The 26,949-nt window shown below is 41.7% G+C and overlaps 2 protein-coding genes across 5 annotated transcripts in view; one reads left to right on the forward strand and one right to left on the reverse strand.

Moving 5' to 3' along the window:
- LOC133526430 (uncharacterized) overlaps nucleotides 1-23,955 on the forward strand; it is a 39,839-nt gene extending 15,884 nt beyond the window's left edge. The window contains exons 2-10 of the mRNA XM_061863059.1: nucleotides 3,757-3,958; nucleotides 4,867-4,997; nucleotides 6,800-6,940; nucleotides 7,666-7,989; nucleotides 8,672-8,887; nucleotides 11,451-11,655; nucleotides 13,835-14,012; nucleotides 14,998-15,129; nucleotides 17,640-23,955. Of these exons, the coding sequence (XP_061719043.1) occupies nucleotides 3,757-3,958; nucleotides 4,867-4,997; nucleotides 6,800-6,940; nucleotides 7,666-7,989; nucleotides 8,672-8,887; nucleotides 11,451-11,655; nucleotides 13,835-14,012; nucleotides 14,998-15,129; nucleotides 17,640-17,735 (1,625 nt within the window). The 3' untranslated portion in view covers nucleotides 17,736-23,955. The remainder of the gene's footprint in view (nucleotides 1-3,756; nucleotides 3,959-4,866; nucleotides 4,998-6,799; nucleotides 6,941-7,665; nucleotides 7,990-8,671; nucleotides 8,888-11,450; nucleotides 11,656-13,834; nucleotides 14,013-14,997; nucleotides 15,130-17,639) is intronic.
- LOC133526404 (inositol polyphosphate multikinase) overlaps nucleotides 23,921-26,949 on the reverse strand; it is a 37,320-nt gene continuing 34,291 nt past the window's right edge. For all 4 annotated transcript variants that reach the window (XM_061863030.1, XM_061863027.1, XM_061863029.1 and 1 more), the window contains one exon: nucleotides 23,921-26,864. In XM_061863030.1, the coding sequence (XP_061719014.1) occupies nucleotides 26,505-26,864 (360 nt within the window). In that variant the 3' untranslated portion in view covers nucleotides 23,921-26,504. The remainder of the gene's footprint in view (nucleotides 26,865-26,949) is intronic.

The raw sequence follows: 26,949 nt of genomic DNA on the forward strand, positions 1-26,949 counted from the left end.
GCATTGCCTTCCTTTTATGTATAGTTTGTATTTAAATTACTAGGTATAGGTACAGTACCTAGTAGATAATACGAGTTACCTAGTTGTAAACTTAGATGAGATATACACCGTGGGCTAGAATAACCCGACAGATTTTACAGGTTTATTCTTAACCACATTTAGAGACGAAAATGTCAAAAGTTTTCTGAAATGGGTCTTGTTTTAGAGATTATGACAATTGTTGTGAAGATTTGTTTCTGGTATAGATCAGTGAAAAACGTCTGTTTGGCTGTAACGCCGCCACTATGTGACTTGGTTTAGACATACCTACTGACTGACATTAAAGTTTTAAAGTAAACTCGCAAAATATATCTGAAAAAAACTTTATTTATTCGTTGTAATGTTTATTTTTCGGCTAGATGTAAAAAGAAATAACATGTCGTGACCAGTACCCCTAGTGTAAATATTTTCGACAGCGAAACGTTACGTACGCGTTTGCGTTAAGTGTCATTTTGGATGAGATTTTTGACTTTCCAAAACGTCCCGCTTGGCGCGCTGTTCAAAAACCCATACAAAATGAGACTTAACGCAAACGCGTACGTCACGTTTCGCTATTGACTAAATTTAAACTAGGGGCACAGAAAACACTAACACCAATTTTTTTTCGAATTTATTCAAAAGTCATATAACATTTTATGCTCGTTAAAATTGGTTAAAATTTGTCGGGTTACTCGAGTTCATGGTGTATAGCTAGATTAGATTACATTCAACAGTGGAATTTGAATTGGCATATTTAGCAACCATTTAGATTACGTATTGGCAGTGACGAGAAATTATTATAGACTGACAATCGTCGTCGCTCTAGGTAGCAACACATCAGTGGATTCTCCGTTCCATCCATGTATGTAAAGAATATTCCAATATGTCGGGTTATCCTGAAAATCGCTTATAACTCTATCATATTAGAGTACATTTTCGGAATTATCCAATGTTCTGAAGTCTAAACGACCCAAATAAATCGTTATTAAACATAAACGTTCGTTTTCATCGCATATAACCTCAGCCTCGTTAATGCGATCAGATTAGAAGCACTAGCTCTGCTTGTGCAACGCTGGAACTTGATTCGGTATTTTTAGCAACCATTTATATTACGTATCGTAGAGACGAGAGACCAAGAGACTTAAGACTGGCAATCGTCATTGTTATGGATGGCAGCGCAAACTTTTTATAGTATTGCACCTTTGCAAGCGGTTTGAACCTTTAAGTCTTTTGCCTCCTTGTGTGTGTTCTACCGCTTGTACAATGGGCTGTGCTCTGAAGAATTGTTTGACATGATGCCAACGGCCGCTTTCTATCACCGCACCGCTCGCCGTCGGCAGGGTATTCATCCTCACACCCTAGAACCTAAATGGTCGCGTACTGTGCGGTTTAAGAGGAATTTCCTCCCGCGAACGCTTCGGCTATGGAATGAGCTTCCTGCCGAGGTTTTCCCGAGGGGCTACAGTATGGGGCTCTTCAAAAAAGGAGTGTACAGGTTTTTAAAGGGTCGGCAACGCGCATGTAATGCCCCTGGTGTTGCAGGCGTCCATAGGCTACGGTGACTGCTTACCAACAGGCGGGCCGTATGCTTGTTTGCCACCGTCGTGGTATAAAAAAAAGTATTGGAGAATTTTGTGGTTTTGCATTATTCTACTAGATATCACGATCTCTTTCTGTCCCGGGTGCCTATCTAATGTGACAATCGCTTGCTCTACGACAACGAAACGCTTTGTGTCTCTCTATCACTCTTCTATTTTAGTGCGACAGTGACAGTTGCGTTTCCTTAGTCTGTCAGTTATTCGCAAAAGCTGACAATCGCGAATAACTGACAGGCTGATATCGTCCGGCGAACTGGGAATCAGTGGGCCCTTTAAGCAGAATAATGGCATAGCACTTAAAAGCAGGACTTTATATGGACATTGGCAGTCTTTACTATTGGCTCTCTGGTATTTTAGTACCGGTTTACACTTTGTTGTCTGCTAACTTGGTCGAGCGACTAATTGTTGCAATTAGCAAGTTACTGGTAAATTGGTGATTGACTGACGTTTACGGGCTAAAGTTCGCATATAAATTAAAATCGACATTAATGTAAAATACATATTTAAAAAAAAAATACTACTATACATATTATTAAAAAAAAAACTAAATATAAAGAAATACAACTAAAAGTTTAAAAATTTAAGTTTCAAAAAACATGATATCCGCGGTCCCTAGCACACGCAACCATCTCGCTCACGCTTACGCTCAATGAGAGAGAGAGAGAGAGAATACATTTTCCTTATTCTTTAATGATGTGTGTCAAATTTGTTAAATATTACGCCGCAAGATAATAGATCAGAAGCCAAAGGTATGGTGACATCGTTTCCAGCGATGGCGCCATAACCTTTAGGTTGTGCCCGGTAAGATGGCGCCACTTTTTGATATTTAACAAATTTATCACATATCAGTGAACGAATAAGGATCAAAGTCAAATGACGTTCTAAAAGTTTTAATCATGTGTCGAAAGATGGCAGTAAATTTACGTGACTAAAAAGTTTTCTTTGACAATCCACCTCTCTTTCAAATTCTCTATGCTGTGGCATGATTGCTGCCGCCGCCATATTTAACGTTCGTTAGTTCTCCGATTGTGCGTGGTGCAACACGCCCTATATCTGTCAGCGGCATGAAGATAATATATTACTTGTCTAATCTACCAAGAATATATATATATTTAACCACACCAACTGGTAAAGGCTCTCTTGATAGTACAAAAACTGATGAGAAAGTTGCATTTTATCCACATGTGGGGCGAAGTAATCTGATGCAAATTTTGAGTTGATTCCTTATGTTGGCTGGTAGAATTGAGTTTTAAATTATAATTTTGAAGGTATAAATATTTAATAACATTCATTTTGAATTGATTTGGTTTTAATTTAGTGTGATATTTCGCGGTTGGTATTTTCCTTGCGTTGGTGTGGTGAACAATTTTGTGTTTCACTCGGGGCCCGGGGGAAAAATTTGTTTAACCCTCGTGCCTTGAAAATTTCGCAACGCACAAGATTCCTTTTTTCGAATTTTTCAATTTTGGAATCTTTCACTTGCTCGTGTATCAATATTAGTACGAGAGGTTAAACAACAACTTTGCCCCCTTGTAAAACAAGTAACTATTGTAATGCAACATAAAAACTTGTCTATTAATTGTCGTTCTTTAGCGCCAACGCAATACTTTACGTTGCCAAATGTGACAGATAGGAAATGCATATTGGCCGTTTCATGTGGGCGTCAAGTCACTCTTACCTATAAAACTAGTTTTAGTATACAGTTTGATTAAAACTGTACTTATTAACTATGAAATAGAATTGGTACGAATATCCCCGGTATTTTCACTTTATTTTAATCAACTAAACTGAAGTGGATCGCGTAGCGTCGCGCAACGTTACGTTTGCGGTCGCAGAAATACTTATTAATTAAATCAATCAATATGTTCAGTCAGTACTCATTGCTTTTTGTATATCTTGCACTATTACTTCGATAGTTTTTGTCTTTTTTTTTTTAATACCACGACGGTGGCAAACAAGCATACGGCCCGCCTGGTGGTAAGCAGTCACCGCAGCCTATGGACTTGGACTTGGTATGGTTAAACCATACCGAAAATTGAAGCAACGTGATTTCTATTATGACGCGATGTCACTGATCTTAACTACTTGTGTTTTAGTTTTCTTCAACTAAATACTAATTTATAATTATCCTCTATTCCAGGCATCCCAGTCTCCCAACAGCACCTAGTCTACAACCTGAAAGAGCTAGAAGACGCTGCTTCGCTCCGCGCCCTCGGCATATCGGACGGCGCTCGCCTGCGCCTCGTATTAGGCATGAGAGGCGGCCCCATATCCACACGCCGTCTACCCCCACCCCCTACTGAGCCTTGGAGGGATATCGAGCGACTGTTAGACTCGAACAGGTACAGTCTACCCCACAGATCACCTCAACTACTAGGCTGGTATTAGGCATGCGAGGCGGACCCATATATACGCGCCGTCTGAGCCTTGGGGGGATATCGAGCGACTTTTGGACTCGAACAGGTACAGCATACGCTAACCACAGACCTCAACTGCTAGACAGTATTAGGCATGCGAGCCGGACCTATGTCTACTCGCTGTCTACTCCCACCCCCTACTGAGCCGTGGAGGGATATCGAGCGACTGTTAGACTCGAACAGGTACAGTCTACCCTAACAAACCACCTCGCCTACTAGGCGTCGTATTACAACTCAACAACGTTTTTATCCTGACAGCCATCGGTTCTACGAGCTATGTGCCCTGCCCATTACCGCTTCTGCTTGCTTATCAACAGGTACCTAATCTATCTACAGTGAGAGTGTAGTCTAACGTAATTTTCTACCATTTTTGATTTTTCTAGTGGCACCTAACCTAGGTCCCTAAGATTGATCCTGGATAGAAATGGCATCAAGAAATGTTTTTGTCAAAAATGATATTTTGGTTGGTGACTATTTTTTTTCCAAAATCTGTAAATGCCAATCATCGCTAATAAAAAAAAATTATTAGGGAAGGTCTCCTTAGACGATTTTCGCCTAGCAGCACAAAATCAGGTGCCCCAATGTATGTATAGGTGTGTGTGCGTGTCGAAATTTTTAAGCTAAATTTGATAAATTAAGTTAGGTGTAAATCGATTTTTCTTTACTGTCCGGGGGGGGGGGGGGGGGGGGCTTAGCCAAAACCTAGCCGGAACGCAATCATTTCCGTTTATTTAGTATTTACGATTATCTAAGCGATTCGTTTCGTTTTGCGAACGATTGTCATCTTAGTTGGGGTTACAATACTTAGTTTATAAACGTTCCACTTGTTTCAGAGATGAAGCCTGGTCCCACAGCGGCGCAGGCTGCAAAGTCACCGTACTGGTGTTTCGCGACGGCGAGCGCGTCAACATGCTCCGCGTGCGAGAGAACAGGGACGGCTCCATACAGCCCCGAGACCACGACTGTACGTATACTAACAACGATTTTATTGCCCGTTCAGCACGTGTAATTAAATCCCTTGTAAGAACCGTGTATCTCGTCTCTCTCTTCATTTAAGAGTATGGCTTGGTTCGGTGGAGTAGAGTTTTTAGAGAGTAGGTGTTTTTATTATATTTGTTTGACATTTAGAATTTATTCTAGAAACAATCTAGACTAGTATTTTTTATACATTTTTTTTTTGTATCACTATATTTTGTGAAATTTTTAGTATTAAATTTGATCTATGAATTATATTCATTAGTATTATATATGGAATAATATTTACAACATCATTAAATTGCTCTGATAATTAGATTAAGATAATTATATGTAATACTGTCTTACTATTCATAAGTGCTTGTTGCTAGGCCTACATGAATAAAGTATATTTGAATTTAATTGAATTGAATAGACGTCAGTTTTCGCGGTCCTTGGCCAAGTTCTGCTGCGTGTAACTTGCTCGAAAATCTACTGCTTGCTTGTAAATCTACTGAGGACCATAGATAATAGACGAGGCAAAGTGATAGGTCACTTGATAAGACACGACACTTTCTTTAAAACTATTTTGGAAGGCATGATCGAAGGTAGAAGAGGAAGTGGGTAACCACGAGCAAGTGTATGTCGTACACGATCTTAATTACACGAGGGTGATAACCGCCATAGATAAAGTAAGGGTTTTTCAGCAGGTTCACCATACTTTCTAATTTCAGATGAATTGATGCATAGTGCATAGTTACTATAGCGCTGGCTTTAAGCTAGCATTTTGCTGTTTTGGCTCCATTTCGTGATGCACACTTTATGATTTCCTCTTTTCTTGCTTTTGTTGTCTGTACATGTTCGTACATGTTTTGTGATCGTCACGAATAAATATATTTTATCTTTATATCACTAACCTTTGTATAATCCTGTGATAAAATATCACTGTACGTATCAGTGGTGAACAATTCAAATACGTTATCCGTGATTCTGTTACGCGCAATATGCAGGTTCCTAATAGGGAATATTACGCGAAACTCTGCGTAGGGGGAGCCACTACCACAATCGCGCTACCGCGAAACAAGAAAATCGAAATTTCTTTATCTAACCTCTCTATCACTCTTGCATATTCGAGCGATGAAGATGCAGATAACTAAATTTCGATTTTCGCCTTTCCCGATAGGCGCTTTGTAAACTTCGCAAAAATAGGTCATATATTTGCGAAAACTTGTCACAAAACAGTTTTAAGACACAGTATGTATATGTTACTTACTTGGTTTACGAAAGGTGCTAGTGCTGAACTCTTCCGGCAGAACATTGCAGTAATACTCCCTATTACTACACGGCTAGCTCTTCGTACATCAAAATTTCTAAATACATAAAAACTAACAATTTGCTGATTCCCTTTTTTTTTTTTGATAAAAATGTTTACATGACATTACAGTTGAACCAATGCGTCACGAAACTTACTAATAATTATAAGTATTAACAATTATAAAACAATAATGGCACATTAACAAATTAAATTGGGACAGTTGAGCACCTAGCATCCATCGCCTCACAGAATCGCCATCGCCAAGCAAATAGATCGCATTCAGGCGTCGATGCCAGGAGCGCATTGAGCAGTGAGAGGGCGCGGGGCAGCGGCGAGTTCCTGCGCGATACGGTGCGCGCCGGCGGCACGGCCAACAGGTCGCGTTGTCGTGGTCTGAGGGCCATTCTCGGGACGTCCGGAACAAACAGGCGCACGAGACCAGAAACAACTTCGGGACAGTCTGACTCTGATTTATAACCTAAGACTATTGTCACCAGATGCGTCACCCCTTTCTCACTCCACGGAACCGACAGCGAGGGACACCGCTACAGGCGGGGCGCGCGACAACGCCGTCACCATGAACAAGATGATGGAGCTGCGGAGACGTATGGAGACCCTCTCCGTGCGGCGGCGTGCAGGTATAGCACATGTGATGAAAAGTAGGTCTTATCGTGTACTTCGTGTCTTGTTTGAAGCCCTGTAGGTTCGTCTTCTCTTACTTATACTGAGTGCAAGCGTGAGGGAGACGGATGTGCGTGCTAGGGACCGCGGATATCATGTTTATGAATTAATTTCAATTTGTTGTAAGTTTTAATAAAGAAAAAAACTATCGCTGACTTCTCTCAAGAATAAAATTGCTCATTTTAGAAGCAATTTTCTTATTTTTTGCATAAATTGATAAAGAAATTTAAAGTGCGTTTTGGACCTATGTTCCTGATTTTTTTTATATTGAATGAAAGTAAAAAAAAAAAAATAGTATTCCAATCCTCAATATATCCGCATTATTCTCAAGCTTTCTAATAAAATTTTACTAAGCGTATTTTTATCTAAAAATGCGGTACGATTTTCCAAAAACTCCGTTCTCTGACCCTACGGTAGCTTAAGAGGATGGTGAACGACTGCTGTTTTTGAAAAAAGTTTCATCCGGCATGAGATGACAAGATGACAAAAAAACAATATTTTCGCGTTTAGGTGGTTGCCGTTCCTCAACCTACCAACAGAACAGCAGCTGACGTCCACGAGGTTCATTACATTACACATCACCCATAACCACTTTACTAGTTATCGCCCTGGATGCTATTGGTCACGAAAATCTGTTTCGCGATCGCGGGCTAAAAGCTAACTTGGTTCACTTTTTTTTCAGACACCAAAGCGGAAATCCAAAAGACCCGCTCCGAAGAAACTCTATCCGTCCCCTCTCTCCTCGACGACGGCGCCTACCGCGCCTGCACGCCCGCCCTCTACGACGACTTCCGCGACGGACGACTGTTCGACGATTGTCGCGACGGGAGGTTATTCGACGATTGTCGCGACGGACGATTATTTGACGATTGTCCGAGGGATGGAAGACTTTACGAAGATTGTCCAAGGGAAGGACGGTTGTATGAAGATTGTCCGCGGGACGGCCGGTATACGAGGCTGGATCTTGACTGTGCCTTTGATCGTTACACGCTGCTACCGCCTATAGGTAAGTCGAGACCACAATGTGGTCGCAGAAACTTATTACGACATTGTGAGAAGTTTTTCTGTAGGAAATTTCGTTGTGGTCATAAGTTTGACATTGTAACACTTACCTTATTTTTTTCCGTCAAGCCAATACCGAATTTATAACATCGTGATTTTTATTTCGGAGAAAGGTCCAGTTTGAAGGTATCTAGAAGAAATAATGTATAACAATTAACAAGTGATCGCAAAGTTTGGGATTTTAATATCAATCTTTAGGTATCGGTAGCTTCCGATATGCTGCAACGAAGTGTTGGAACAATTTACCACCACCAATCTGAAATACGCAAATCCGTTACCTCTTTTAAGTACAACCTTAAAAAGTATTTACTCGTAACCCAACAAGTTTTATAACTAAGCGGACATAGTCTAAAGTAAATATTTGTTAACTCTCAATCCCTTTCTTTTTTACTAATGTTCTGTCTTGTTCTGTTGTTTTAGTTTTAAGTTTTAGTTTTTAATTTTGGATGCCCTGAAAACCAGTGCCGAGTGTAACAGACACGGCTTATGCTTAGCTGCATCCTATTTGATGCCCGTGTCATTATTTATGTTTCTATTTCTTCTTTTTTTATTTCTATAACCGTTATAAAACAAGACGCACTAGGATATTTTTTTTTACACCTAACCTCATTAATTTAAACCCACAGGCAGCAGAACAGACTCCGACCAATCCGTGGACAGGATCCAAGAGGTTGACAGCGAGCGCCTCATGTCCGACGCTCTCGCCGGTTCCATACTTGTGAAGAGGAGGGACCGAGAAGAAGAAGCCATCTTGGAGGAGTGTCTAGAGGGTGTCGAGAGTTTGAGGGACTCTCCGCAGCTGGCTGCCGGGGACCTTGCCCCTATTCCTGCGGCTGAATATGGTAAGTTATTAGTGAAGAGGAAAGAAAGAAAAGAAGACGTCTTGGAGGAGTGCCTCGAGGGTGTGGAGAGTTTGTCGGACTCTCCGCAGCTAGCTGCCGATAAATAAATAAATAAATAAAGACATAAGGTGCATAAATATCATCAATGACGATTCATCAATATAAATTTGACGGCTCTAGTACCAGGAGGTGGCGTGATTTACCACCAGACCAGCGTCGAGACCCTTAGGTGGTATCTTGACATTAAGCTGAGTGGAGACCTTTTCAGTGACGCTTAATAATAAATTGATTCTGTCGTCTCATGTATTAGATACCTAAACTTAAGCGTTTTCTGAATAAATTTCTTCTATTCTATTCTATTTATATTGCTATAAGATGTTGTTTAATCCGCAATTTAAAACAACTTTAGGTTTTTGAGGGGTGGAGGTATATTATTCCAGCATTTCGTTGCTGTATATTTAAAACTACCTCGAAATGCAGCAGTACGTTGACGTGGTAATACCAATTCGTTACACACCGATCTGATGCCATACAAGTTCGACCTGCTTGCGCGCCATGTGAACTTATCGAACAGATACTCTGGCTCCGAGGTTTTAAAATCTCCAAACAACAAAGATGACAGGTACAGTTCTTTACGAAGTGCCATTTTGAAAACCTGCCAAGTTTTAATAAGGTGTCACATGCTTTCGCAGTGAAATTCCGAAACAATAACCAGCACACGCGTTCTGCAACATCTGTATTATATGGTCAGTGCGGGCTAGTAGACTATGTCTGCATAATCAAATTTAGAAAGTACTAAAGAATTATAAAGTTTGATTCGCAGATCGACATAGAGAAAATATTTTGAGTGTATAGAATGCATTTCTTGTAATTTCAGCAATTAGCCTCTCGAAACGCAATAACTGATCGATTAGTAATCCCAGAGTTCGTGCCTTCGATACATGATCTACTTCTTCTCCCGAGATAATAACTGCTGGTTTACGGCGTTAAGTTTGCTTCGTTTGATTTTTAGAGCCTAACCCCCTTATTCATAAAACTTTACGGGCCTGATTTAGTTAAATTAATTATTACATTCTTACAATAAGTCAAACGATTCTTAGCTAATTCAGGCCAGTAACGCCATAATATCATAACTTTAGATTTACTTGGAATTTTGACCAGGGTGTAATAATTTCTAAATCTTCGTTTAGTTTGGCAACAGCGGATCCTGTATTATTTGGATTTACGAGATGTAGATTTGAATGTCATCAGCGTAAAGGTGGAAATTACAATGCTTAATGGAGTCACGGATATATAGTATAGAGCAAAAAAAAATTTTCATTCGAAAGTATATGTTTAACCATATTTATCTATCTGCAAATTTGCACATAGATAAATATGCCTATTTTGACGTTTTGGTTCACTCGCGGCACGAAGCCCTCGATGCGTGCAGGGTGTGCGATGTGATGACTATCCTTTAAGAGCCCATCAACGTGCTCACTAGCGCCACTGGAAAATAATTGTGATTGTTCAAATTAGACGATAGATCTTTACAAAAAGCGGCCAAGTGCGAGTCGGACTCGCGCATGAAGGGTTCCGTCCCATTTAAGACGTATTAAAAAAAATCTACTTACTAGATCTTGTTCAACATTTTACCACTTTGGACACACATTTTACCACTTTGGAAGTGTCTCTCGCGCAAACTATTCAGTTTAGAAAAAAATTATATTAAAAACCTCAATATCATTTTTTAATAAGTCATAAAATAAAAATATTTTTTTTTTCATCAAACCCATACGTGTGGGGTATCTACGGATAGGTCTTCAAAAAACTATTTTAAAACTAATTACTAGATATCGTTCAAACCAATTTTCGGTGGAAGTTTGCATGGTAATGTATATCATATATTTTTTTTTAGATTTTTCATTCTGTTATTTTAGAAGTTACAGGGGGGGGGGGGGACACATTTTTTCACTTTGGAAGTGTCTCTCGCGCAAACTATTCAGTTTAGAAAAAAATGATATTAGGAACCTAAATATCATTTTTGAAGACCTATCCATAGATAGTATAGATACCCCACACGTATGGGTTTGATGAAAAAAGATTTTTCGAGTTTCAGTTCTAAGTATGGGGAACCCCCAAAATTTATTGTTTTTTTTTTCTATTTTTGTGTAAACATCCTAATGCGGCTCATAGAATACATCTACTTACCAAGTTTGAACAGTATAGCTCTTATAGTTATAATCGGACAGACAGACGGACATGACGAATCTATAAGGGTTCCGTTTTTTGCCATTTGGCTACGGAACTAAAAAGGGGGCCGCTAAGTACCCTTTGAATACATCAAACTAGTTTCTATGATGCTGGATTCATCGATCTATGAACTTAAAACAAAAACGGCCGTTTTAACTTTGGACGCCTAGTTAGCCCCCACTTTTAAATATCTATCGTTAAATTATTTAGCAGTGGCGCTAGTGAGCACATCGATGGGCTCTTAATGCAAAAGTTGTTCATCGTCCTCCACGCTCTGTCGGATTGTCCGCCGGAAGTACTTGTCATGGCTGACGTGGAGCTTGGTGTGCAGGGCCGCTGGTGGGCGGCGCGTGGCGCGCGCGGCCGTTCGGCTCGCACGGCCAGCTGGCGCCGCCGCCGCCGCTCGGCGCCGCCGCGCACTCCGCCTCCTCGCTGCAGCTGCAGCACCCGCCGCTCGGCGACGCGCTCTTCTCCTCCTCCACCAGCGACCTGGAGACCTTGACTAGGAACAGGATGCTCCCGCTCAGCAGGCACAGGTCCCCACCACATAGTATCACTCTCAGCTGGCGCCGCCGCCGCTCGGCGCCGCCGCGCACTCCGCCTCCTCGCTGCAGCTGCAGCACCCGCCGCTCGGCGACGCGCTCTTCTCCTCCTCCACCAGCGACCTGGAGACCTTGACTAGGAACAGGATGCTCCCGCTCAGCAGGCACAGGTCCCCACCACATAGTATCACTCTCAGCTGGCGCCGCCGCCGCTCGGCGCCGCCGCGCACTCCGCCTCCTCGCTGCAGCTGCAGCACCCGCCGCTCGGCGACGCGCTCTTCTCCTCCTCCACCAGCGACCTGGAGACCTTGACTAGGAACAGGATGCTCCCGCTCAGCAGGCACAGGTCCCCACCACATAGTATCACTCTCAGCTGGCGCCGCCGCCGCTCGGCGCCGCCGCGCACTCCGCCTCCTCGCTGCAGCTGCAGCACCCGCCGCTCGGCGACGCGCTCTTCTCCTCCTCCACCAGCGACCTGGAGACCTTGACTAGGAACAGGATGCTCCCGCTCAGCAGGCACAGGTCCCCACCACATAGTATCACTCTCAGCTGGCGCCGCCGCCGCTCGGCGCCGCCGCGCACTCCGCCTCCTCGCTGCAGCTGCAGCACCCGCCGCTCGGCGACGCGCTCTTCTCCTCCTCCACCAGCGACCTGGAGACCTTGACTAGGAACAGGATGCTCCCGCTCAGCAGGCACAGGTCCCCACCACATAGTATCACTCTCAGCTGGCGCCGCCGCCGCTCGGCGCCGCCGCGCACTCCGCCTCCTCGCTGCAGCTGCAGCACCCGCCGCTCGGCGACGCGCTCTTCTCCTCCTCCACCAGCGACCTGGAGACCTTGACTAGGAACAGGATGCTCCCGCTCAGCAGGCACAGGTCCCCACCACATAGTATCACTCTCAGCTGGCGCCGCCGCCGCTCGGCGCCGCCGCGCACTCCGCCTCCTCGCTGCAGCTGCAGCACCCGCCGCTCGGCGACGCGCTCTTCTCCTCCTCCACCAGCGACCTGGAGACCTTGACTAGGAACAGGATGCTCCCGCTCAGCAGGCACAGGTCCCCACCACATAGTATCACTCTCAGCTGGCGCCGCCGCCGCTCGGCGCCGCCGCGCACTCCGCCTCCTCGCTGCAGCTGCAGCACCCGCCGCTCGGCGACGCGCTCTTCTCCTCCTCCACCAGCGACCTGGAGACCTTGACTAGGAACAGGATGCTCCCGCTCAGCAGGCACAGGTCCCCACCACATAGTATCACTCTCAGCTGGCGCCGCCGCCGCTCGGCGCCGCCGCGCACTCCGCCTCCTCGCTGCAGCTGCAGCACCCGCCGCTCGGCGACGCGCTCTTCTCCTCCTCCACCAGCGACCTGGAGACCTTGACTAGGAACAGGATGCTCCCGCTCAGCAGGCACAGGTCCCCACCACATAGTATCACTCTCAGCTGGCGCCGCCGCCGCTCGGCGCCGCCGCGCACTCCGCCTCCTCGCTGCAGCTGCAGCACCCGCCGCTCGGCGACGCGCTCTTCTCCTCCTCCACCAGCGACCTGGAGACCTTGACTAGGAACAGGATGCTCCCGCTCAGCAGGCACAGGTCCCCACCACATAGTATCACTCTCAGCTGGCGCCGCCGCCGCTCGGCGCCGCCGCGCACTCCGCCTCCTCGCTGCAGCTGCAGCACCCGCCGCTCGGCGACGCGCTCTTCTCCTCCTCCACCAGCGACCTGGAGACCTTGACTAGGAACAGGATGCTCCCGCTCAGCAGGCACAGGTCCCCACCACATAGTATCACTCTCAGCTGGCGCCGCCGCCGCTCGGCGCCGCCGCGCACTCCGCCTCCTCGCTGCAGCTGCAGCACCCGCCGCTCGGCGACGCGCTCTTCTCCTCCTCCACCAGCGACCTGGAGACCTTGACTAGGAACAGGATGCTCCCGCTCAGCAGGCACAGGTCCCCACCACATAGTATCACTCTCATTAACCGTGAAGTCTTCGAGCGACACCTCGGAAAGGAGCCCGAGCGATATCTTACCGTACAAATCGTTGTGCCATTCGCAGTCGTCCTTCTCACTCCCTACACACAAAATCCAATCTGTAATGGTGACATAAATACATAAAAAATTACACACCCCAAAGACAAATCTTGTGAGAGCCACATGAGGGTAGAGGAATTAAATAATTATTTTCCGAACAGAAATCGCGAGCACCTGCACCTGAGCGACGAGGGCCTCGACGTGTCGCACCGGCCGCGCAACCTCGAGGTGGGCAGCGAGCGGCGCCAGAGAAGGATCAAGAAGATCGCAGAACTTGAGAATTCTAGGCTGTTCCGGTTTGGGGATTCCTTTGAGGATGTCGTACAGGAGGTGGAGAAGGTATTCATAACTTAAATATTTTTTTACAGTAAATATGGTGCTACTTTTCTGCACGCGTGCGGGAATGAGCACTTTCCGTGCATATGTCGAAACTTTAAAGAGTCATGTGTACTATAAAACGTTGTACGATACACGTGCGAATAGGTAATTCGCAACTCGTATCGATTTAAAACACTCCCTTCGGTCGTGTTTTAATTTATCACCACTCGTTGCGAATTTCCTATTTTCTGCACTTGTATCGTAAATAACTATTTTCTATCGTCGACTTTAATGGTTACAACATATTTACATCCCATATTTTTCACTATGGGCTCAACTATAATGCGTATTTCGTAATTAAGCGAAACGCTTTGGAGAACTATAATGTGTTTGACTAATCACGTCTCGCCGCGTTTAAGAAGACCATATGTAAAGGATAGAACAAACGACATCAACGAACTGCCTTTTAAGTTTTTAATGAAATAGAAGCCCGTTGATGTCTTATGTTTTTCTTTAGTATATGACATCTATTTTCGTTAAATTTTTATTTTTGTATCGTATGTATTTAGATTAATTGTAATTTTAATTTTTTTTTATAGTTTCTGACATGTTTTTGTACCTTATATCAGGGTTTCCCAATCTTTTTCACCCTGCGGCGCAGTTACAAGTGTAGTATTTTGCAACGGCGCCCTTGTAAATTTAAAATCACGGTCGAAAAAGAGTGACACGACGCTATATTATTTACCGATGCGAGCGCTCAAATAGGTACCCGCGAATATCTGTGGTTTCGGATAATGATAGAACTCACGGCGCCCCTCTTGACTTTCTACGGCGCACCAAGGCGCCGCGGCGCACACTTTGGGAACCCCTGCCTTATATATTAATAAAATTGTATGTAAGTTTATAATTTAAAGTAGTGTGACTGCTCAAAAACACGAATCAAAATATTTAATGAAATTAATTTTGATTTGTTTCCTACTTGTAATTAAAACATGTATTGTCTCAGGAGCCAGAAAAGAAGGAAATGAAGAAGATAGCCAGGATACGGTGCGGGTTCTGCAAGAAGAGGCTGAGCATCGCCACCGTGCACAAGTGCCGCTGCGGCGCCGAGTTCTGCGCGCCGCACCGGTATGCCGAGGTAACATTGCACGAATTTGTCTTTGTTTTTCAGGGTTCCGTACCCAAAGGGTCAAACGGGACCCTATTTAGGGTTCCGTACCCAAAGGGTCAAAAGGAACCATATTACTGAGACTTCGCTGTCCGTCCGTCCGTCTGTCACCAGGCTGTATCTCATGAACCGTGATAGACAGTTGAAATTTTCACAGATGATGTATTTCTGTTGCCGCTATAATAACAAATACTAAAAACAGAATAAAATAAATAAATAAAAATAAATAAATATTATAGGACATTATTACACAAATTGACTAAGTCCCACAGTAAGCTCAATAAGGCTTGTGCTGAGGGTACTTAGACAACGATATATATAATATATAAATATTTATAAATGCTTAAATACATAGAAATTACCCATGACTCAAATAAACATTTAAAGGGGGCTCCCATACAACAAACATATTTTTTTTGCCGTTTTTATAAATAATGGTACGGAACCCTTCGTGCGCGAGTCCGACTCGCACTTGGCCGGTTTTTTACTAAGACTCCGCTGTCCATCCGTCTGTCACCAGGCTGTATCTCATGAACCGTGATAGACAGTTGAAATTTTCACAGATGATGTATTTCTGTTGCCGCTATAACAACAAATACTAAAAAGTACGGTACCCTCGGTGGGCGAGTCCGACTCGCAATTGTCCGGTTTTTTTTAATACCATGTCGGTGGTAAATTCTCACGGATAGAACATAATTGAGTCGCTTAGCTTCAAACTCAGGTAAATTCATCTGTGATATTATGCGATTTTGGTATTATGAAATAGTATTTTATGCAACAGTTGTATAAGAAGGGTCAAAAAAGGCGAGTGGCGTGAGTTACAATGTGAGCCGGAGCCGAAGGCGTAGGCGAACATTGTAAAGGAATACGCCACGAGAATTTTTTGACCTACTTATACAACGTTGCATACAATATTTTTCCTACGAGTCAACAAAAATAAATCTTAATTTAGGTAAACAAATTACAGCAAAAGTATATAGCCAAGACGCGCGAGCATACCTTGTGACGCGGCCGGCCCGCCCCGGGCCGCGGCCGGCCGGTCGGCGACACCTCCTCGTAACTCATGAGGCCCTGGTACTTGCTACTTGCTAAATAAATTTTTTGGACAGTTTTTTCTCAATTTTGGCCACCGTAGCCTACGGAGACTAACAAGCAACGCTAAGCGGTCTTCGTAGTCTATGGGTGTTGCTATATTACGGGTGTCACATGCGTGTTTCTGACTTATGAAGTAATTATTTTTACTATGCAACCAAATGAATATTTTGTAAGTTGGCATCAATGCACTTAGTTTAAAACTGTATTTTAGGTTGGTAGCCTTTAATCGCAGTAACATTATAGCTTATAAAAGCACAAGAGCTTTTATGAGGAATAGACAATATAGACTTTTCTTGAAATCTTTTATATATGTTCTTATATTCGTGTTAATGAATGCATAAATGACAGATAACAGTAGAGGAGTAGGAAAAGGTAATAAGATAGATATTTGCTGAGAGGGTCGAATGGATTTATCTGAGTTTGAAGTTAAGCGGCACATATGGAAGGTAGAGGTAAGGTATGGAAACCTCATGTACCAAAAAGTGTCCGTCAAAACGTCCTATACTCTGTAACTTTAGGTATTTAAATAAAAGTAAACAAACAATTTGTACATTTTCGGGTAGTTATAACATTTATTAGTTAACCAACCAAATACAAAACCGCCTGGATCTGTTACTGAACGACCTGATTTTAACCTACATTATTTGATCATATAATATTTTCATCTGCCTTCAACTGCCTTGGGAGCCATTTGAGGGTAGATTTTGTTTACTTTTATTTAAATACCTAAAGATACAGAGTATAGTTTCCGCACTCGTATCGTAATAGTTTTTTACGATACAAGTGCAGAAAATAGGAAATTCGCAACGAGGGGTGATAAATTAAACACGACCGAAGGGAGTGTTTTAAATCGACACGAGTTGCGAATTACCTATTCGCACGCGTATCGTACTACGTTTTACAGTACATACAGTTCTTTAAACAACATCAATAAATTGCTCTGATAATTAGCTTAAGATAATTATATGTAATACTGTCTTACTATTCATAAGTGCTTGTTGCTAGGCCTACATGAATAAAGTATATTTGAACTTTGAATAAAGTTTCGACATATGGACGGAAAGTGGTAATTCCCGCACACGTAGGAAAGTAGCACCATATAATAAATAATTAAAATAAAATAAGCCTTTATTGCTGTTCTACAGTGATACCAATATTCGTTTTTTCTTTCCCGACGACTGAGTTTTGTAACAACAGCTTGTCTTTCGACAAAGGCCTTCACTCCAGGCACTATTTAAGTATTTATAAATATTTATATATTATATATATCGTTGTCTAAGTACCCTCAACACAAGCCTTATTGAGCTTACTGTGGGACTAAGTCAATTTGTGTAATAATGTCCTATAATAATATTTAATAATAATAATATTTATCGTCGCGGCAGGTGCACGGCTGCCTGTACGACTACAAGGCCAACGCGCACCAGTACCTGCAGCGCGCCAACCCGCTCGTGTCGGCGCCCAAGCTGCCCAAGATATAGCCGCGGGGGCTACACAAGGGGGCTACACAAGGGGGCTACACACGGGGGCTACACAAGGTGGCTACACACGGGGGCTACGCGCCACTGCAGGCCTCAACTAATATCCTAGTCTTTCCGGATCCCGATTGCAAATAGAGGCGGATTGCCAAAGAAAACTTTCTAGCCCCAGTAAATTTACTGCCATCTTTCGACGCGTGATTAAAACTTTTAGAACGCCATTTGACTTTGATCCTTATTCTTTCACTGTTATGTGTTTAATTTAATATCGAAGAGTGGCGCCATCTTACCGGGCGTCAGCTAAAGGTTATGACGCCATCGCTTGAAACGATGCCACTGTACCTTTGGCCTTTGATCTATTAGATGGCGCCACTTGATATTTAACAAATTTAACAAGTATCGGTGAAAAAATAAGGATTGAAGTCAAATGGCGTTCTAAAAGTTTTAATCGTATGTCGAAAGATGGCAGTAAATTTACTGTGGCTACAAAGTTTTCTTTGACAATCCACCTCTATTTCAAATTCTCTTTGCTTCTATACAGTGGTTACGCTCCATAATAATATTCAAATAGCATCGCCATCGAGCAGTCGTGTAGACACACGGGCCATTTAAATATAGAACCTGACCACTGTATATAAGGTTCGAATTTCTTTGAGTCTAAGACGGACTTAAAGCATCATGGAAGGTAGTCTCTGCAGTAGACTGTACAGTCGTCGACACTGGCTATCAAAGTGCTATCAAATGGCCTATTGATTTCAATAGGTTACTTCAAGACTATTTCCTTCACCACGCTACGCACTTAAACACATTATTATAATATAAACTATACGTTTTAAATCATCACATTTAATATATTGTGATGTATGTAAAATACAAAAAAAAAATTGATCTATGTGTACATATAGCCTTATGTATATCCGTTCTTATGTTTAATCGCATTGCGTTGTTTGGAAATAGACTATTGAATTTCTTATTATGACGCAAATTTACATGTGTGAATAACTTCAAATAACCATATAAAAATGACTTCTACTTTCACGGTAACGTCAATTTTCCAGAGAAAATATACGAATTAAAAAATAAATCGATCGATCTGACAGCGATCCAGATGTAACTATAGATATTGATGTACATAGCTGTCTTGACTAACCCCTTCTTTACACTGATCTGGATCGGAGTCGGCCAGTGATCGATTTAGACAAGGAATTATTGATAATAAAAGACAGTGTAAGAAAAAATCGTATCTTTAGGGATCTAAATAAAAATAAACAAATAATTTGTTCATTTTCGGGTGGTTATAAAATTTATTGGTTTTTTTTAAATACTACGTCGGTGGCAAACAAGCATACGGCCCGCCTGATGGTAAGCAGCCTCCGTAGCCTATGTACGCCTGCAACTCCAGAGGAGTTACATGCGCGTTGCCGACCCTAAACCCGCCCCCCCTCATTGAGCTCTGGCAACCTTACTCACCGGCAGGAACACAACACTATGAGTAGGGTCTAGTGTTATTTGGCTGCGGTTTTCTGTAAGGTGGAGGTACTTCCCCAGTTGGGCTCTGCTCTAGATCTGGAATGACATCCACTGGCTGTGCCCTACCACACAAAGCGACATGACATTCACAATGCCCATACCTTCTTTTGGACGTAGTTTAAGGACGTACCCGGGTTTGGTTAACCAACCAAATACAAAACCGCCTGGATCTGTCACTGAACCTGACTTTAACCTGCATTATTTGATCGTGTAATGTTTTCGTCTACCCTCAATTAGTTTAAGGAGCCATTTGAGGGTATTTTTATTAGATTTTGTTTACTTTTATTTAACCTAAAGATACAGAGTATATTCAGACTGATAAATAGATGGCGCTGCACTGTGCCGTATAACACATCGAGTGCCAGGAACCCGCGCGGCGGGTTCTCGCTTCCTAGTCGCTTTCCTCTACAAAGCGGGAAAACGCTGGTATCGGCTACTAGCGTAGCGCTACGAAAACGTTGGCAGTGAACGTCAATTTTTGACAACCAAAGTGACAGCTCCATCTGCATGAGCTGTCAAATTCGGAGTACGAATTTGTCTTGCACGAGAAATCTTATACAATCAATGAGTCTTTGATTTAGCCTAGGTTATTGAGGTCCGTTAGTAAATTTACTAATATGAAAACCCCATATAATTCACGGATTTAATTTTACTGACCATTGTACACTTCATAGCAATAAAAGTGGGTATATTTTGTAATGTTATGTACAAAATATACCGTTTTATTGGTAGTGACCAACTCATTAGCTCCTTTACTGAACTAATTTCATAAGAAACCCAGTCTTAAAAACGTCAACCTCAGAGTATTTCACGTGTCTAATATCTTGCGTCTCACATTTTGCCTAATGATAGAGTGCGACGCCATGCACATTGGACAAAAAAAATTGGACAGGTGGAATACCGCCCTAAAGACTGTTTGTCGTATTTCAGATTGGGCGATTTATTTTATGACTGGGAATTTTGCATTTTAGGTTCTAGTTCTTTAAAGGGGGAAACATGTAAGGGTGTTACCACACATACAGAATGTAAAGAAAATAGTGGGGAACTGTTTAAGGGCAAATTCGATTTTTTTTTTCTATGGGGCAGGTCGTTCAAATTGGCCAAACCTCCATACAAAGGCCAAAAAAGTCCCCACTATTATTGTTACATCCTGTATGATCGATTACTGTGTATAAAAATACAGATAGATATGCTGGTAACACTTTGGAAATTGAGTTAATATCCAGCTTAAAATACTTGATCGATATATTGACTGATTTGATAATGTGATCCATGCTGTCAAGTGTAATCACAAAATACGCGGTCAGAACCGTATACAGGGTGGAAAAAAAATGTGGGACTTGGAGGGAAAGTACCTTAAACCGTTAAGTTAGCTCATTTTACTTAAAGGAAACATCGTTTTATTTTTAAAAATAAACAAAACTGCATTCAAAGATTTTTTAACAATTCGCTTGTATAAAATAGGGAGCGTGCATGAACTATAGGAGGCAGCACAGGAGCCATCAAAGTTTTATCAGTGTAGGCCCCATGGTAAAAGTTGCTCTATGGACTCTATGGTCAATATACATATATGAAGATATACAGCTGGTCAAACAAGTTTGTCAGTGGAAAGAGGCGCCTATCTTTTTTAAATTTGCCGCTTTTGTCTATTGACTGAAATAGCTTGACAGACTATAGGGAGCGTGCATGAACTGTAGGAGGCAGCACAGGAGCCGTCAGATTTTTGGCGCGAGGCGTAAATGTGATGTTTATTGTTCCGATGTAGCCCACAAGATGGCAGAACCTACTATGCACAAGAAAACACGTGACGTGTAAATTTACATATTTATTGTTCCGATTCAGGCCAAAAGGTGGCAGACCCTCCAACGCGCACGGTCCCTATATTGTGTACGTTTCGATGTTATGACTATTTTGTACGACACATGAGTGTAAGACCTAATGTTTCAGAAATTTTAACATTAATTGTATCGACTAGTGGAATAAAATTGAGATTTTTTTTACTACGTCGGTGGCAAACAACGGCCCGCCTGATGGTAAGCAGTCTCCGTAGCCTATGTACGCCTGCAACTCCAGAGGAGTTACATGCGCGTTGCCCACCCTAACACTCCAATTAATCCAATTATTCCTTTTTATTGCAGTTTTGTTTCTTTTTTTTTAAACAAATGAATGTTTCCATGAATAAAATGAGCTAGCTTTAGGTTTTAACCTTTTGAACGCCACGCCTATCGCACGCGGCGCGTAATCGTGAACCTTGTCGGTACGCATGAAGGTTGATATTGGGCTGTAGCCGCGCGCGTCATATGACGTCTTTGGCGGTCAAAAGGTTAAGGCACTTTCCCTCCATTGTCCGTTAATTTTTTCCACCCTGTATGACACCGCCAAGTATACTATTATTATTACTAACATGTTATTTCTCGGGCGGGAAACGACCAGCTATATTAAATGTTCTTGTCATAGGGTTATTGTTACACTGTGTGCCCATCCGAGCGGGACGTCGGATGGGGACGCAGCTTTAGTCGTACGTGCTTGTACTAATGGAGTCAAACGAATTGTGATATAATATTCTGACCTAAATTAAGAAGAAAATGTTGAAACTTCTGCCACGTGTGAGTTTGTTTTTTTAATTAAATAATTGAGAAAAAAATGTGAAAAAAAATGTTACTCTAAAAAAATGTACCATTTGCGTTTTGGCCGTCACGGAATTTGTATGAAATAGTAAATGAAGAGACTACGACAAGTCTGCAACGATTGCTGTGCGAGTGTTATTTTATACGTCAAACGTTTCACATATAAATAACACTTGCACTGCATGTGCTATCAAAATCGTTGCAGATTTATCTTGGTCTGACTCTAAAACTTAATTTGTTAAACGTTTGTATGAATGATATTAGTTGTGGATGCTATATAAATTACATTTGTGCCTATGCTGTTAGGTGCTGGCATATTTTTTTCTTTTATATTCTGGTATAGAAATGATGTTTAACCCATTCAAGCCCATTGTACCCAATTGAGTACACCTGGATTACAGTGTTTGATTCAATTTTCTATTGTAATCCACCTAAAATCATTAGAAAAATGGTGGGTTTCTAAGAAATGGGTGTGGGCGCCAATGGGTTAAATCGGTGTCTTCATAAATTTTACTTATGAAAGGTTATAAATGACATGGGTAACTTAAACGGGTACTTTCCGTTAGTCGTCTAGAATTCTACGAAATGTACTTTTCAGGGTGCGAAAAGAATCCAACAATAAAAAGTAACCCCCTTTTTCATAAACGTGTACTAAAGTTACGATGCCGCTAATCATCGTTTGTCCCTTTCCGACGTATTGGTATGATGGAAAGGGACAAACGATGATTAGCGGCATCGTAACTTTAGTACACGTTTATGAATAAGGGGGTAACATATTAAGTCCCCGGCGAGCTCGGCCGACCTTTGCATACAAAAGGAATTTCGTTCTCATTTTAACCCTTTACCAGGCTGACAGTTCAAAAATGACAATCGAATGTCAGTCTTACTCATCGAAAATAGAACACATTTTTGAAGAGCCACATGTGGGAAGTATATATCCCTTGGCCTGGTAAAGGGTTAAAACTACGTGTTGGATTGTAATGAAACTTGGCACATACAATGACATTGAGGATATGAAATAGAACAAAAACAAGTTTTGTATGAAAATACTGAAGAAGAGAAACTGTGGTATCTGAAGCTACATAAACTAATTACAGTCCTAGATATACCTTATCCTATTGTAAGTACAAAGTTTCAGAGTAATCTAGTTAGTCGTTATAAAATGAGAGCGTAACTACGTTTGTATGGAGAACCGAGCTTGCTGGGGACCCTTAGAAACAGAATTTGTAAGCCTCATTGTAGCGTTTTTAACCTTTTGACCGTCGCGAAAGACGTCATATGACGCGCGCGGCTACAGCCCAATATCAACCTTCATGCGTACCGGCAAGGTTCACGATTACGCGCCGCGTGCGAATGGCGTGGCGTTCAAAAGGTTAAAGGGTCGGCAACGCGCATGTAACACCTCTGGAGTTGCAGGCGTCCATAGGATACGGTGACTGCTTACCATCAGGCGGGTCGTATGCTTGTTTGCCACCGTCGTGGTATAAAAATAAATAAAATAAAAAATTTGGTGCCCCAGTAACGGTCAAAACGCCAACGGTACTATATTTCGTGCTAGATCTCTCGGTTTCTGTAATTCATGTAACATATGTTGTGTAACACTAGATTATTATGCTTATATTTGTTCATTTCAAATGTATTGCTATATTCACGTGGGTCGTGGTTTATAAAAAATCAACCGTATCATCTAACACATACGGTTCATTTTGGTATACTTAAGGCTCGAGTTTTGAGTCCAATGCGTTCATCCCAATTTTGACGTTGAACCAAAAAATAGGAATATATTTTTTGTAATAATAATATGAATACTTTATTTAATGGCCTTTTATTACTGTAATTATAGTCAGGTTTGGTGTCAGAATTGGAATGGTCGCGAATAGGTGCATATCGATATTGTTGATGTCAATAATATTGATTAATATTGAATGTGTTTATAGGACCCGCTTGGGTGTGCCAGATAATTTGATTTTTTTTTCTAGATTATTATTAAGTTTATAGATAATTTTTATTTGGGTAAATAATTTTGGCTGATTTCGAAAATAAATATTTATAATGCGAAAGCGAAACATTTGTTATTATTTACATTGATAACCTTACAATTAAACATTTTAAATACAACGCTCTTAAGTACTACCTCATGCAACAACAAAAAACAATTAACGAGGTTTAACTTACTTGCGTGTAATTTACGTAACATTGCCGACTAGGTACTACGAGGAAATAGAGGTGGATTGTCAAAGAAAACTTTGTAGCCATATTAATTTACTGCCATCTTTCGACACATGATTAAAACTTTTAGAACGCCATTTGACTTAGATCCTTATTCTTCCACAGATATGTTAAATTTGTTGAATATCAAAAAGTGGCGCCATCTAATAGAGCACAGACCAAAGGTTATGGCGCAATCGCTCGAAACGATGCCGCCATAGCTTCAAATTCTCTTTGCTATGAATAAGATAAACTGCATTTTAAAGTTTGATCAGTTACCGCAATGTATTGAAAATTGCATGCAAGTTCTTGTTAGCCTAAATCTCGCTTAAGATTATCGACCCGAACTTTAATATAAGGTACTAGTGCTCGACGCTGCAGTAGTCATCGACATGGGCACTTTATTTCATGGAAATATAGGTTAAATTTGAACAACGAAGATTTTTCTGTATTCGAACTTAATCCTTGTTACTTTGACATAAAGTGCCCATGTCGAGTACTAGTGCAGCGTCGAGCACTAGTACTTCTACCTTACGTCAAAAATATAAAGTTACGATATGGATTGGATGTGAGAGTCAGAATGGCGGGTGTGCCTAAATAAAAATAAATGAAAAGCATACCATATTTTTATGGAATACCAAAGCATACCAAATTAGGTACAAAAATATGGTATGCTTTTCATTTAATTCTATTTAGGTACACCCGCCATTCTGACTCTCACGATTGGATATGTCAGTATCAAAAGTGACGTTTCTTCAAATAAAAACGTCACTTTTGGAACTGACATCCAATCCATATCGTATCTTTAGCAAATGTTTGACGTATCTTAATTTCGAACCACTTCACATTATAACTCTGCATCTTAAGGTATTCAAATAAAAGTAAACAAACAATTTATACATTTTCGGGTAGTTATAACATTTATTGGTTAACCAACCAAATACAAAACCGCCTGGATCTGTCACAGTACGACCTGACTTTAACCTACAGTATTTGATCATGTAATGTTTTCATCTACCCTCAACTGGCTTAAGGAACCATTTGAGAGTAGATTTTGTTTACTTTTATTTAAATACCTAAAGATACAGAATATACACTCACAAGAGTTAACAACTCTACAGTTTATCACGACTTTCAAATATTTTGATATCAATTTAGTCATGACTATTTATGACATTAAAATATAACGCTGAAAATCCTTTAGGACAGTCCATTATGACCATTTTGGATAGGGTTGGACCATTTTGGACAGGTGATCTCAGATGGCTCTATCTATAGTATGGAAGGCAGAGGCAAGGACCAGAATCTCCATATACCAAAAAGTGTCCCGACAAAAAACCATAAATAGGTGGCGCTACAACTACAATACCTAGAATACTTGAGAACAAAATCTAATTATACACAGCGCACTTCACTCCGTCAATAACGCCTAGGTTCTTAGCTACTCTAGCGCTACTCTGGAGAGATTTGGAACTATTATTTATAGCTGACAGCTGGACACTTGCAACAGTTCTGCCTAAGGAGATTCTGTTCCTTACCTCTACCTTCCATAATGTATAGTTTATTCTAAACTTTTATAGTTTGTTTTCGTAATTGTGGTGAAAGGATTCAGGTGTCTTTATCATAAGATAAGATATATATCAGAAGATAAGAGTCTTATCACTTATACACCGTGGGCTGGTAAAACCCGACAGATTTTAGCCACGCATTCCTGAGGTCATAAGGAGCAAAAAATGTTATGAGTTTTCTGAAATTCAGAACAAAAACTTTTTTGCGTTTTCTTTGCGAATTTTCCTTTAAAACTTTAATGTCTGTCAGTAGGTATGTCTAAACCAAGTCTCATAATTGCAGTGTCGATGTCGCAGCCAAAAAGGCGTTTACAGTACATATTGTGCTACTTTACCGCACTAGTGCGAAAATTAGCATATTACGTTACTATGTCGAACATTTAAAGGGCCATTTGTACTGTAAAACGTTGTACGATACATGTGCGAATAGGTAATTCGCAACTCGTGTCTTGTCATTTCAGCGGTGGCAGCATGGTTCCATTTTTATCACTAGTCACTATGCCCGTCACTTTCGCGCTTATATACTTGTTAGAACGTGACAGGCATGGTGACAAATGATAAAGAGCCAGCCATCTTAGCCCTACAGAAGACTTTGTATGACATTTTAGTCTCTAAATGCGGTCAAGAATACACCTTTAAGATACCAGCCCACGGTACACATAGCATCATAATCGTCTCCTAAGGATAAGGATCCTAATCGATTTTTTCTTTTCTTCTTTCTTTCTACATTTTTTCGAGAACGATTTTTGTTTCTCTATACATCACGGACTTTTTCTCCTCTATACAGCACGCGGTGTTAATTGAACGCACGATCTTTGACCACCACATGACATGAAAGCTTAAAACACTTGATCATCAGTCTCTTTTAAAAACGCCTCAAAAATCTCCACAAAACTGTCTATCCCATCCCTAAAATTCTCATCCACCGCCATCTCATCTTCTTCATTAAAGAACGCATGCGCAAAATCTATTATTTTAACCGTCCCCCATTGAGCAGGGTTTGGCGAATCACTGGACAGTTGGTCTAAGATCGCTCTGTAGTTCATCCTGATTTTGGACAGTTTGTCTTCGTAGTTGTGGTCGAAGGAGTGATTGTGGTTGATCTTTTCGAGCGCTTCGCTCCAGGGGGAGGTGACGGTCGGTGGGGGAGAGAAGCTTCGCTGCGCCAGTTGCATTGAGGTTAGAGGTACGGAGTTAACCTGGAAAGATAGTTTTAAGATTATTATGAGCCCATATTGTCCCACTGCTGCAAAAGGCCTCCCCCTTATTCATCCACGTGTCCCT

The sequence above is a fragment of the Cydia pomonella genome, chromosome 16 (genome assembly GCF_033807575.1).
Source record: "Cydia pomonella isolate Wapato2018A chromosome 16, ilCydPomo1, whole genome shotgun sequence".
In the NCBI taxonomy this organism is placed as follows: Eukaryota; Metazoa; Arthropoda; class Insecta; order Lepidoptera; family Tortricidae; genus Cydia; species Cydia pomonella.